General features: G+C 38.2%; 1 protein-coding gene and 1 pseudogene across 2 annotated transcripts; one reads left to right on the top strand and one right to left on the bottom strand.

The window, feature by feature from the left end:
- Positions 1 to 598: 598 nt before the first annotated feature.
- On the top strand, positions 599 to 3,629 carry LOC101291372 (annotated as a pseudogene). The gene has a single exon (XR_183705.1). The product of XR_183705.1 is annotated as a disease resistance RPP13-like protein 4-like (transcript).
- Positions 3,630 to 4,156: 527 nt separating this feature from the next.
- Positions 4,157 to 8,853, bottom strand: LOC101307344. The gene is made up of 3 exons (XM_004289069.1): positions 7,270 to 8,853; positions 4,913 to 5,884; positions 4,157 to 4,817 (listed from the first exon to the last, which is right to left on the bottom strand). The coding sequence occupies exons 1-3, from the start codon at positions 8,653 to 8,655 to the stop codon at positions 4,368 to 4,370; spliced, it is 2,808 nt and encodes a 935-aa protein (XP_004289117.1). The 5' UTR covers positions 8,656 to 8,853; the 3' UTR covers positions 4,157 to 4,367.
- Between the last annotated feature and the right edge of the window lie 6,284 nt (positions 8,854 to 15,137).

The raw sequence follows: 15,137 nt of genomic DNA, 5'->3' as shown, positions 1-15,137 counted from the left end.
CTCTCATCTGCATCAAAAGTTGGCAAGTAAACAAACAATTATTCAAACCCCAATTCATGTAAGTTCAACTTGCCCCCAACTCCATTGAGTCAATTCTACAATTTTGATTCCATTGGGTTTTGTCAGTCAATGAAATTGGGTACATTACTTTGAGTTCTGTGATTCTATACATGATTATTGAACACCAAAATCTTCCTAGTACTCTCAGTTTTGGAACATATGTTTTTCATAAGGATTGAGGGGTCAGGGAATTGAGAACCAGTCATGTTGGAGGAGGAGCTTTATAGATATCCAGCTAGATTGATTCTGTGATATTAGGAATAAATGTTTGTTTAGCTTAATTTCTGGGTAACTAGCTAAATGATTGTACTGGTTGTTCGTCTTGGGTTCCTTATAAGCCCTCATGTACACAAATTTTTATGCAATATAGATAAGTCTTCTCTTCTGTTTCTTAGGTCTTATATATGCAACAAACACCAACTTACCGCAAAGACTCAGCAATTGATAGTTTGCTAAATGAGTCTATAGGTTCGGCAGCCTAGATGTTGAAATTTATGGCATCCTTTTTCTGTTGATTTTCTTATTAGATTTGTGCAAGATGGTGGATGCTGTAGTAACTGTATTCTTGGAAAAGCTGCTAGGAGCTTTATCAGAAGAGAGCCGCATATTTAGTGAATTCAGAGAGCATTTTGAAACACTACAAAATGAGCTCCTACTGATGCAAAGCTTTCTCAAAGATGCTGAGAGACTCAAGAGAAAGAATCAGACTGTTCGCAGCATCATGGCTAATTTGTGAGAACTGATTTACCAAGCTGAAGATATACTAGCAGATTGTCAACTTTACTCAAGTGATGATGTTCCAGTGTCCAGTGGTTGGTTAATGTGCATCTACCCTTCGAGACTTCGGTTTCAGTATCAAACCGGAAAGAGCCTTGGAGAGATCAACAAAAAGATTGCCAGCATTAAACAGAACATTTCATCATATCTTGGAGTTCCACTTCTGAGCCAACTGGAGCCTATAAATGCACAAAATGAGCTAATGCCTAGATGGAGCAGCCCTGTGTATGATCATACTCAAGTTGTTGGTTTGGATGGCGATGCGACTAAGTTAAAGCAATGGCTATTTGAGGCTGACAGTGGAATATTATCTATTGGAGTTGTGGGAATGGGAGGACTTGGGAAGACCACAATTGCTCAAAAAGTATTTAATGAGAAGAGTGTTGAGGAGCGCTTTGAAAGAAGAATATGGGTATCTGTTTCTCAAACATTTACAGAAGAACAAATCATGAGAAGTATGTTGCGGAACCTGGGAGATGCTAGTGTAGGAGATGATAAAGGCGAGTTGATGAAGAAAATACATGAATATCTATTAGGCAAGAGGTTTTTGATTGTGTTGGATGATGTGTGGAGCTTAGATGTTTCTTGGTGGCTCAGGATTTATGACGGATTGCCTAAAGAAAATGGAAGCAGTATCATTATCACAACAAGGATAGAGGAGGTAGCACAGAAGATGAGAGTCAAGGAAGAAAGGTCACATTGGCCAAAATGCCTCAACAAGGATGATAGTTGGGAGCTATTTAGGAATGTTGCATTTGCAGCTAGTGAAGGTAAGTGTATGCATTCAGAATTAGAAGATGTCGGAAAAGAGATTGTTGAAAAGTGTAAGGGTCTTCCGTTGGCAATCAAGGCAGTTGGAGGAATAATGTTGTGTAAACCATCGCGCTATCATGAATGGACGCGAATTGCTAATCATTTTCGTGATGAATTAGCTGAAAATGATAACTCTGTTATGGCCTCTCTACAATTGAGTTATGATGAACTTCCATCCTATTTGAAGTCATGCTTCCTATGTTTGTCTCTTTACCCAGAAGATTGCATCATAAACAAAGACCAACTGGTGAATTGGTGGATTGGAGAAGGTTTCATTCCACTTAGAAATGGTCGGTCAGCAGTTGAAGCTGGGGAAGATTGTTTCTCTGGGCTAACAAATCGGTGTTTGCTAGAAGTGGTGAACAAGACCTATCATGGAACAATCTCTGCTTGTAAAGTTCATGATATGGTTCGGGATGTGGTGATAACTATGGCTGAAGATGATGCATTTTTTAGACCAGATGGCACAAATTGCCGTCATTTGGGCATCACAACTAGCACTGTCCGAAAAGCCAATCACAAATTGCGAGCACTGTTATCTACAACCAAGACTGCAGAAGTGAACAAGATTTCTTCAAACACTGGCAAGAAATTTTGTGAGTCTCGTTACTTATGGGTAATGGATCTTTCCAGGTCAATCTTTGATACGCATCTCTCAAATCTTTTAAATCATATTGGTTTTCTTCAGCACCTAACTTACCTTAGAGTAAGCAACACACATCCATTGATTCAACTTCCACATTCACTTGAGAAACTTGGCAACCTTCAGATTTTAGATGTGAGCTATTGTCAGAATTTAAAGATACTCCCCTCCTGTATTGTGACCTTCAAGAAGCTAAGGATATTAGATGTAAGCCATTGTAGTTCACTCAAATATCTCCCTAAAGGATCGGGAAGACTCTCAAATCTTGAGGTGTTATTAGGATTCAAGCCTGCGACTTCTAGCCAAGTAGAAGGTTGCCGGATTATTGAGCTCAGAAATTTGATTCGACTTAGAAAACTTGGGCTTCAATTAACTTGTTCCGATGAGATTGGAGATACAGAGGTCAATGTATTGGTAAGTCTTCAAGAGCTACAACAGTTGTCAATCAGTTGCTTTGACGGTCATGGTGATGACCTCATAACAAAGCTGGGTAAGTTATTTCCTCCTCAACAACTCCATGAGCTTAGTATAAAGTTTTATCCAGGGAAGACGAGTCCTATCTGGCTGAATCCTATTTCACTTCCTATGTTGAGGTATCTATCAATATCATCGGGCAATCTTGCAAAGATGAATGATAGGTTTTGGGGAGATGACAATACTGCCTGGAAAATTGAGGGCTTAATGATGGAATCTCTCTCAGACTTGGAAGAAGATTGGGTGAAGGTTCAACAAGTCATGCCATCATTAAAAGTTGTCACTGTAAGTTGGTGCCCAGAATTAGTGTCATTTCCCATAAAAGATGTTGGCTTTAGAGGTGGCATATGGAAGTAGGAAGATCACACAATGCATATCCTAGTGTCATACTACTGAATTTTAGCATGTCTGAAATTTTATCAATTTTCCATAGTGAAATGTACGTACACACGAGTTTGATTTGTTAGATTGTATAAAATGCATCTCAATTCATCTATTTTTGAGTTGCAATTTGCAATAACATCTTGTTGCAGCCTTGCAGGCTAGTTTGATTCAGATCAATGAAAAGGATCAAAAAATGTATCCAACCATACATATTAGAACACTCTCTGTTGTTCATTATGTATGCTCCAACTGAACATTGGAGCTATTACATCAGAAAGACTACAGTGAAGTGCTGTTGTGGGCATGTCTTTAAGATTCAGATGACGCATATTGTAGTTAATGGGATTAATATTGTAATTCTCTGAATATTCAGGTTTTGAGGCAATGTAACCAGCTTAGTAACAAGTGCTTGAAGGAGTGAACTACTGAACTGGAAGAGGAGCAATCTTGGATTCTTGTCTTTGTGATTTATTTAGCAAAGTAATACTGGCAGCTTAAACCAATTATGCAGCTCCTCTGCAACTGAGCAGAAATTTCCATGTAGCTTCGTGTAGGGTTGCCATTCCTTTGCCTTATCATAGAAGTTCTTGACTTCATGCAAAGTTGTTAGTCAATTCCTACATGAAGAAGAAATATTAACAAATTTGACAAAAAAAGAAAAGAGACTTAAATAGAAAAGGAAAAGATACTGAAAATGACTTGCACTGTGATTAGCCCCAGTTAGGTGCGAAGCGATGCTGTATGCTTTTCAACTTCGTTTCTATGCTTAGTTTGAACCAAGAGAAGGAGATGAAATTCTAGCTTATTAATATGTCTGGTTTAATCCAATGTCTGCTTACTGCATGATGACCATCCTTGCAACAAAACATGTTCTGAATTTCTGAATTGATTTACCAAATTGAGGCTACACTTAGACTGATATCTCAACATATAATGAACACACTAACAGATGCTATGCAATCAAGCACCCAGAGATGCTTTGGATTTAAGTTTAAAAAAAAAAGTAAATAACTTCCTGCATTCTCAATCTTAATCTCTGAAACCGAGTTAGCCAAGTCACTACATCACAAAGATTGCAGTAGCATGAGGGCTCTAGGAGATCATCTAATCTAGGATTACATCCAAATCATAGAAGAGACACGCTTAGCAAAAAAAATGTCTCAGAATTGACAGGAACATTCAGGAAAGGAAGATGCAAAATATATCACCAAGTTACTCAAGTCTGTTTTCTCTCTACATCTTCATTTCTTTCTTCAGTTTCAATGTTGTTAGTCCCCTGACTCCCTTCATCGTTTATTTTACTTCTGTCGGATTTCTTTCTTTTGAGGAAATTGACAAGTCCTTCAAGAGCAGCATCAACATCATCACTCTTCATAAGCTCCTCAGCAATTTCAGCAGGGGTAACCTCAGAACTTCCTATCAAACCTTCAATTTCTCCACAAAGGCGATGAGGGTTGCTTTCATGAATACCAAGGTAGTTAGAGGCTAAGACCCTGAACCCTCTCGGGGTGCAATACGACATGTGAATGTGCACATCCATTCGACCAGGACGCAACAATGCAGGGTCTAATTTATCCTTGTTGTTGGTGGTGAACACAATAATCCTCTCATCACCACAGCTCGACCACAGACCATCTATGAAGTTCAATAAGCCCGAGAGCGTTACCTGCAAACATCAAAACACCATGCATGTCAATCCCCATATACTAATTAGAAACCAAATATACAAAACAAGATAGTTGATGTATTTAGATAACTTACCCTGGTGTTAGATTGTTCATTGTTTTCCTCCTCAGATTCCCTGTTTTGTATGTCCACGCTGCAATCAATATCCTCAATGACCAAAATAGAACGATTCGAAGTAGACAACAATATCCTCCTCAATTCCGAGTTGTCATATACACTAGTAAGCTCCAAATCATACACATCAAACTTGAGATAGTTAGCCATGGCTGCAATCAAGCTTGATTTGCCAGTACCAGGTGGACCATACAACAAATACCCTCTTTTCCAAGCCTTGCCAACCTTCCTATAGAACTCCTTCCTCCTCACAAACCTATCCAAATCCTCAATAATCGTCTTCTTAAGCTCGGGGTCCATAGCCAATGTGTCGAAAGTTGAAGGGTGCTCCAAATCTACTGAACCGGAACGCTGAGAATCAAGCTTGAGAACCTTTTCCTCTTCTCTAATTGCATTAGCCCGAGCCAACACATGTGACAAGTACGAGTCTATCACCTTGGTCCTGTGCTTCTTGTGAAAAATCAGCTCAAACCGACGCTTTTCATCATCACGAGAACCACTATCCTTGTCTTCAGCGCACACAAAACGCCAGCTTAGCTTAATGCCATTATAGAAATCTATGATTTCTTGGTCTTTGTCAACAACAACGTTGAGACTCTTCTGCCCTGGTGTTTTGGTCACTCGGAGACGCTCATTCGAATCACTAATCTTGGTCTGGAGGTAAACTTCCGCTGCGTCATAAACTTCATTGTTGATGTAGCCACACTTCTCATCAATGATGACTGTCATGTCCAAACATCGAGGGGTGTAGAAGAATCGGTGGATGAACGAGTAAATATATGAACGCAACTCATGAGGGATGAGTTGGTCTACCATGGAGCGAACCAACATGATGAATGCAGCCAATGAGGCATAGGCAGAAAACAAGGAAGAAGCCGAGGTAGGCATGTCTTTGAAATCGAAAGGATACATTGGAAATGTGACTGAATATCTCTGAATTCAGGAAATGGGATGGAGCATGAAGATGAAGATGGCCTTGATTTATAGTGAGTTGGATTGTGACACTTTCGGACAAATGTCAAAGGGGGCAGTTATGAAACTTGTGTCTGCGCTGGTTTTGCTTAGGCTCTAAGTGTTATCACTGTTCAATCCCTGAAGAGAATCTTCATTCCTATAGGTCGGCTATAGTCATATATTGCATGTACAACAAATCATGACGAGGCATTTCACTAGACGAAACATGACATATGAAACATGACAAATGATTTCAAAAAGCAAATTAAGCATGGTAACTATTTCAATTTTTCAACAAACACGGCATGAGAAATGAGTTGGAATGGAATTGGGTGCTAGCCTTTTGAGGAAAGTGAATAAATTGAGGTGTTCGGTAGCAAATTCAAGTTGAGACTTTTCACAAATAATCAGTGAGAAACAGCTGTAAGAACAACTTACTTTGTTGAGGTTTTAAACTTTTTTTGTGTCGTAGAAAATTGATAGAATCTAACAAAATAGATGGCTGAAAATTGGGATGGTTGAAAATTGAAGTGATGTATCATTAATAAAGTGAGGACTACAATGACGAAAAGAAGATAGTGAGATGATTAAGCCTATAACAATTTGATTTTTATGGAAAAGAAAAGAAAAAGTGTCCATTGTAAAAATGAGAAGTACAATGGCCTACTTTTTAAGCAGAAAGCCAGAAAACAGTAGGAAATGGTGCGGGCAGTCATAAACTCATAATGCAATCTCACATCTTAAGTTGACAAAGAAAAACCATCATCAACAACAACAACAACAAAAACAATAAAACATCTCAACACTCGGATTCAATACCGGATAGGCGGATACTCAAGGTGATCGCGCACTGAAAGATTCAAGAGAGAACAGTGTAATGCGGCTAAATGCAGAGTGTTAATGAACATTAAGATATGCCAATAGTATTATACAACCCTGGTTGTTTGAGAAAAAAACATAATCTAATTCTGCCTATCTTGTCCTAATTAACAGGTTTTTGGTGGAAGATGAGTCTCCTCCGTGGAGCTTCAATTCAAAGCCTTGGATGATCACTACGAGTTGAACTTCGAATTTGTACTTAAAATGTATGTTTGGTTAATACTTGACTATCCTTGCAAGTTGCAACTACTCATTTATGAATGATCTTGCAAAATTGTTTGGTTAATACAAGAACCTTTTTTTGTATTCGTCATTCCGAGGTTCAGAAAGTCATATTACATTTCTGGTTACAAGAAGGACAAATCCTTCATACTTCAGTATTTGAAAGAGGAGACTCATCTTCATTATTGCTACTGACTGAGCTCCCCCTTCTCTTCATCTTGATCTGTTTTTTGAATTTTAGATTTATCGATCCTTTCATTCACAATTTTGTTACTCTCTTCCTTCTTTTTCTTTAGGAGCTCTACAAGTCCTTCGAGAGCAACATCAGCATCCTCACTCCTCATGAACTCCTCAGCAATCTCCGCGGGGGTGACCTTTGTGCTCTCTATTAACTCCTCAATTTCTCCGCATAGGCGATGAGGATTGCTCTCTTGTATACCAAGGTAGTTAGAGGCCAAGATCCTGAACCCGCTTGGAGTGCAATACGACATGTGAATGTGCACATCCATTCGACCAGGACGCAACAATGCCGGGTCTATCTTGTGCTTGTGGTTGGTGGTGAACACAATGATTCTCTCATCTCCACAGCTTGACCATAAACCATCTATAAAGTTCAATAGCCCGGAGAGTGTTATCTTAGTGTTAGATGGTTGATGATCATCTTCCTCACAATCCCGGTTTTGCATCTCCACACTGCAATCAATATCCTCGATGACCAAGATAGAACGGTTTGTAGTACTCAGCAGTATCCTCCTCAACTCCGAGTTGTCTAGAATACTAGTAAGCTCCACATCATATATATCAAACTTGAGGTAGTTAGCCATGGCTGCAATCAAGCTGGATTTGCCAGTCCCGGGTGGACCGTACAACAAATACCCTCTTTTCCAAGCCTTCCCAACCTTCTTATAAAACTCACTCCTCCTCAAAAACCTATCCAAATCCTCAATGATTGTCCTCTTCACCTCCGGATCCATGGCGAGTGTCGCAAAGTTAGCCGGCTGCTCTAAATTTATAGAATTCCAGTCCGAACTTCCACCATCACTATCATACGGATCATATTCCGCCATTTGGCTGTAGAGCTTCACAACCTTGTTCTCATTCTTAATAACCTCGGCTCTTTCGAGCACATAGGGCAAGTAGGACTCGATCACTTTGACTCTATGTTTCTTCTTCACCGTCAGCTCAAACTGACGCTTCTGTTGCGCATGGCGGTTCTGCTCATCCTCTCCTCCGCTGCACACGCAGCGCCAGTTGATGTTTATCCCCTCGAAACTGTCTTTGATTTCTTCTCCTTTCTCAATGGTGACAGTTATGTTCTTCTGCCGAGGTGCCTTTCTCACTCGGAGACGGTCGTTGGTGGGACTGATCTTGGTCCGGAGGTAGACCTCGGCAGCCTCATAGATTGTGTTGTGTTCCATCCCGCAGCTCTCGTCGACGATAAGAGTGAGCTCGGAGGAGGGGAAGGTGAAGAGGCGGCGGAAGAAGGAGAAGATGTAGTAGCGGAGCTCGTGGGGGATGAGCTGATCAAGCATGGAACGGACCAACATTATGAAAGCGTTGAGGGAGGCATAGGCTGAGAACAAGGACGATGCGGTTGTGGGCATGTTTGTAAGGTTGAGGCTCTCAAAGTTGAGTGGAAACATTGTCATTGTGATTGTATGTTGGATTTGGATCCTCCTTTAGGTTTGGGAGGAGGTGACATATTGAAGGGGGTTTAGGCTTTTATTTATGGTGAGCTAGCTAGATGAACTTGGGCAACAAGAAAATTCTATGTGGGTTTGCTTAGTTTTGAAGCAATTTTCTGTCTGAGTCGGTTTATGACGTATACCATTTCCATTTTGGGTTAGAAAAGGTGTGTTCCTATATATATTCCTGTCCAGATTAGGAAAGAAGAACTCTACAGCCATTATAACTCACAAATAGAGCATGTTACTTGATTTCAGAAAGCAGAGGGTTTGTGGGTGTTGAATATTAGGTTTTAGGTATCGCAAATACAACTTTTCTACCATGTCAACCTATAGTAAAACTTAGTAGGTAAACAGTGATTTATTAGCTCTATTCCACTGCTTTATGCCTCTATAGACAGAAAATTTTGCTATGCATATGCATACTTGATTCTTAGGTAACTATTGAGTCATACTTATTAGCATGTAATGTGTGAAAAACTTTCTTTAAAATTCTCACCCCACCACTCCTTGCTCGCACATACAACCTCATCTTATATGTATGTCATACCTATCTGCGCCCTTCTCGTTATTCATGGCAGCTTCCTCCCTTCTTTTGCCAAACTTTTCCGCTCTTGACTAGGCAGATTTCAGAATTGGCACTCCCTCTTATTGATGAGTCTGATATGCTTATTTGGGAGCCCTCTACCTCTGGTGAGTTAACTTTTTCTGTTGGGTATGAATTTCTGAGACACCATAACACTGTCAAAGATTAGGCTTCTAATGTATGGTGGTCTTTCATCCCACCTCGTTACTATTTTTTAGTTTGGAGAATTCTATTTGATAGGCTTCCAACTGATGATAGAGTGAAAATTGGCGGAATTCCTATTGTGACTATCTGTCAGCTATGTTATTGCTCTGGTGAGACATCATTGCATTTATTTTTACAATGCCTTTTTTCCTAACGAGTTTGGAGATGGTTGGCTGCTCAATTTGGCACTTCTTTATCTTCTTTCGGCTCCCTGTTAGAATTTTGGGAGAGCTACTGTCGAAAGTCTTTCTCCTCGTAGCTATTTAATTTGTGGCTAGCAACTGGCATGTTTACTTTCATGGCTAGCTCTATGGAAGGCTCGGAATAAGCTAAGGTTTGATAATCGATCCCCTAATTTCTATACAATGTGTATTATGGCATGGATTCGTCAAATTAGCCTTTTTGCTCCTGATCACTATAAGGGTGTTCTTGATGCCTGATTATTGACCTCTCTTGGAGTTGCTCCTAAATGTGGTAAGGCTCATAGAATTTAACATGTCTTATGGCAGTCTCCGATTTTCCTTGGATTAAAGTAAACACCGACGGTTTAGCAAAAGGTAATCCAGGCCCAGCAACTTGTTGGGGTGTATTTCGTGATCCCTCATGTGGTTTTTTAGAGAGTTTTTATCAATCACTTGGATGAAATACTTCCTTTTATTCTGAACTTTATGTCGTTATCTTGGCAATTGAAATTGCTCATGATAGAGGGTGGGTCTATTTATGGTTGGAAAGTGATTCTGTTAGTGTGGTAGATTGCTTCTCTTCCAGGACTTTTTCTCATCCATGGAACTTAAGAGTTCATTGGCGCAATTGTCTTTCTATAATCTGCCAAATGAACTTCCGTTGCAGTCATATTTTTAGAGAAGAAAATATGGTAGGTGACAAGATGGCAAACTTGGGTTGTCAAATGCATCATTTACTTGGTATGATAATCCTCCTACCAATGTTCTAAAAAACGCTAAGCGCTAGTCGGGTGGACAACTGGTGAGTAGCGCCTAGGCGGGTTAATCGGGAGATTGATCGGGGATTAATCAGTTTTTTAGCTCTCTAGACGGAAACGGTGAAGCACCGCTTAGCGCCTAGGCGGGAATTAATCAGCTCTAGGCGGAGATTTTTAGAACATTGCCTCCTACTGAGCTTCATGGGTTCTTACAGGCGGATTATTTGGGTTTCCAAATTATCGGTTTTCATAGCGGAAGGATTGCCTGGTTTTATGGGTAGAATAAACAATGTCATTTGGAATGTTGTTTTGATTTGTTGTTGGAATGGTTTTGGCCTAGTCCTCAATTCCTCACCTCATATAATTTCTTTTATTATAAATAAAAAATCTGATAAGGGACGGGCGGTGGGTTCCCGGTTGTAGCGGTCCCCTTCGGGCTTCGGGGTAAAGTGGGTTCTGTGTCACCCAACAGACTGCTACAGAGGAGTTGATATGCCTAATCCTTGTCAGTAAATTATAGAAAAAAAAAAAAAAAACAAATACCTATCTGCGCCAAAAAAATCCCTATCGGATTATCTGTATATATGTTTTCCCTTGCTACGTAGTCTGTGCGTATACTACAGTATACGCACAGACATACGTACCAACGTTCGGGACTCGATCGAAGCGGTCAACCCTAATCCATCGTCACTTATCACACGAAAACGCTCTTACCTACCTCTTCGTGATCTAGTTTGGTCGATTCTTCCACACGTTAAACTCTCAGATAGATGAGACGTAACCACACATGTTAAAATTTAGAGACATTCATTATCACACGAAAACGCTCTTACATACCTCTTCGTGATCTAGTTTGGTCGATTCTTTCACACATTAAACTCTCAGATAGATGAGACGTAACCACACATGTTAAAATTTAGAGACATTCAGCTCCTAACAATAGGGCTCCCCATAAGGAAGATTAAGCGTAAAAATGGTTGATCGTTTTTATCAGGACCCAAACGTTACCCGAAATACGTGATTTTTCAACCATAGTTGTATTTCATTATTCCGATCACATCTTATTTTACGAGATTTTTGAAAATTTTACTTCCTCCCTATAATATGTAACGGAGCTAGAGCCATATGCAGTAAACAACCTTTTACTCCACTATGCCCTATTTATTTATTTTTTTTTTTCAGAATAACTATGCTTTCTAGTTGGGACCAATGATAAAATGATACATTTAAAAGTAACAAATGATAAAACTGTTAACAAATGTTCCTTGATGATAAAACAATACACCTATTTAAATTCTTTAAACCGTTGCCCATAAATTTAAAAAAATTATATATCATGCCACTGACAAAAATAATAACATATTAACCATTATCTATCTCTCTCACTCACTCTCAACTCATCTTCCTCACTCTCTCTCTCTCTTCTCTTTCTCTCTCTCCGGCGAACCCGTTGTCCTTTACCGAGAGATTGATGCCGTTACCAAAGTGAGCTCAGAGAGAACATATCTAGAAGCACACGACGGAGCTCTCTGTCGTCGTCATCGACGATTTCATCCTCTTTGATTTTTCTTTCATCCTTCAAAAAATCTCTTATGTCATGGCTTTTCGGATTAATTTTGATCATTGTCTTTAGCTTACAAGGTAAGCTAATATGTTTCTCTCTTCTTTATCAATTGATTGCTTTTTCTTTTTTATGTGATTAATACTAGAAATAGAAAAAGAAGCTTGAATTCATGGGTTTTATTATATTCTGGGTATGTCATTTATGAAATAGAATGTTGTGTCATTAATCTTTTATTGATTAGATTGTAAATGCATGTTTGTTTGGGATGTTTAATTTGTGTTATGTTATTTGGTTATGCACACAAGGTGTTTGAGGAAATGTCTGTGAATGAATTTTGGTGTTTTTGCTCGATGAGAGCGCAGTGGACCTTGATGTGCTAGCGAGGGCTGACCTTCTCAAGTTCTTGAGCAAGGAATGTGAGGAAAAAAATGCTACACGCTACAAAGAGATGCGCATTAAAGATGAAAGCTTAAGAAATACCAAATTCTGCCCAGATTTTCAGTCAAATTCGACGGCAAATTGCGAGCAGCTCAGAGCGATCCAAGAAACTTGCCTTATATCAACGGAAAGCTAGAGGAGTCTAGTTTCCAGAACATTTCACGGATCATTGATAGCTATTTTGTAGAGAAAGTTATAACCATCAGAAGGAGGGAAGATCATTCTGCAGAAAACTGGAAAATGAAGGAGAAAGCAAGTGTTTAATGAGATGCAGAGAGTTGGCGATTTTGTTAAACAGCTAAATGAAAGATTATTTGTGTGGAACATATCTCTATTTATTAAGCTGATGTTTCTATTTTTGGGTTCTTCATTTTCAACACTCAAACAACTTCATAATGTTTTATAGTTATGCAAATTGCATTGAGGGAAGGTAGTGATAAAGTCATATTAAAATCAATGTTAAGTGCACTGAAGTATGGTGACAATAATGGTTCCCTTTCCCTTTCTGCTCTATTTTGTAATGAATTTTGGATTAAACGATGAATGAGGAAAGCCAGAGTTCTAAGAGTTGTGTTGGCACTAAATTGTTTTCATAGGTATTCTTAATTTGATGATTTACAATTAATACAGATTGCTTTAATTTGTCATATTATGTGTTCTGTGTGAGAAAAAAGAAAAAGTGTAGCTTGATATGTAGAATGTATGAAGTTACACATGTAACTATCAGTCGGTAGTTACATGGATAGTTACATGAATAGTTACATGCATATTTACATAGATGGATAGTTACATGCATAGTTAGATAAGTAGCTTAATGTAGGTACACAAGTCATTTACATAATAATAATTGCAGCGTCCCGCTGCACCGCAACGGCAGCGTCCCGCTGAGTATTAGAACAGAAATTTATTAAAATTTATGTAACTAGCAATGTAACTACCCATATAACTAGCAATCTATAGTTACATGGATAGTTACATTGTAGTTATATGGATAATTACATAGATGGATCGTTACATAGGCAGGTACACAAGTGTAGCATGCATGTAACTACCTAGGTAACTATCAATCTGTAGTTACATCAATAGTTACATGCATAGTTATATGGATAATTACATTGATAGTTACATAGGCAGGTACACAAGTGTAGCATGCATGTAACTACCTAGGTAACTATCAATCTGTAGTTACATCAATAGTTACATGCATAGTTATATGGATAATTACATTGATAGTTACATGGATAGTTACATAAGCAGGTACACAAGTGTAGCATGTATGTAACTACCCAGGTAACGATCAATCTATAGTTACATGGATAGTTACATAAGCAGGTACACAAGTGTAGCATGTATGTAACTACCCAGGTAACTATCAATCTATAGTTACATGGATAGTTACATGCATAGGTACATGGATAGTTAAATGGATAGTTAAATAGATAGTTATATTGATAGTTACATAGATGAATAGTTACATAGACAGTTACATTGATAATTACATGCATAGTTACATGAATAGTTACATGGATAGTTATATAGATGGATAGTTACATACATAGTTACAGTTACATAGTTACATAGATAGTTACATGCATAATTACATGCATAGTTACATGGATGGATAGTTACATTAACAGGTACACAAGTGTATGTATGTAACTACCCAGGTAACTATCAATCTGTAGTTACATGCATAGTTACATAGATAGTTACATAGATGTATAATTACATACATAGTTACATTGCTAGTTACATAGATAGTTACATGCATAATTACATGTATAGTTACATGGATAGATAGTTACATGGATAGTTACATTGATAGTTACCTTCTTGTGCCTGTCATGTATGTAACTACCCATGTAACTATCAATCTGTAGTTACATGCATAGTTATATGAATGGATAGTTACATGGATAATTTCATGCATAATTACATGCATAGTTACATACACTTTTGGGTGAAGTAATAAAATTGGATGAATTTGAATGAATTGAATTCGTAGTGTGGAGTAATAAAATTGGATGGATCAATGCATACACTTTTGGGTGTGTACAAGATTTGAGGAGAATGGTTGGTAAATTGGTGATCAACCATGCATGGCAAGATATGAAAGAGCAATAGTTGGAGTCTGCTGCATATTTTACAACAAGATTTGAAACCATTATATGTTAAACTGGTAAGAGCATGACAAATATGATGACCAGTGAGATGATACATGGAAGGCTATGTTAGTATAAACAAATAAATACTGGAAATGAGCTTAGCTTTATTACCTAGTAATGAGGTCTTGCATGACTCAATATCACTAGAATCGCCTAAAGATGAGGATATATGTATGAATATAACACTATCACATCCTCGCAAGCACATCAAGGTCTACCTTACTCATCGAGTAGAATCATGCATCTTAATTCTTTCATAGACATTTCATCAAACACTTGGTGTGCACCTTAATTCATTCATAGACATTTCATCAAACACTTGGTGTGCATGATCAAATAACATAACACAAATCAAATAGAACAAGCAAATATTCATTTACAATTTAAGCAATGAAATACTCATAGGGAATGTATTCTTATTCATAAAGGACATACTCAAAATACACAAAACCCATGGATTCAAGCTTTATTTTTTATTTTTTATATTTTATATATATATATATATATATATATATATATATATATATATATATATATATAGTAGTAGTG

Source organism: Fragaria vesca, linkage group LG1 (assembly GCF_000184155.1).
Source record: "Fragaria vesca subsp. vesca linkage group LG1, FraVesHawaii_1.0, whole genome shotgun sequence".
NCBI classification, from domain to species: Eukaryota; Viridiplantae; Streptophyta; class Magnoliopsida; order Rosales; family Rosaceae; genus Fragaria; species Fragaria vesca.
The sequence above is the reverse complement of the archived record's forward strand: the minus strand, read 5'-3'. Positions and strand labels throughout refer to the sequence as shown.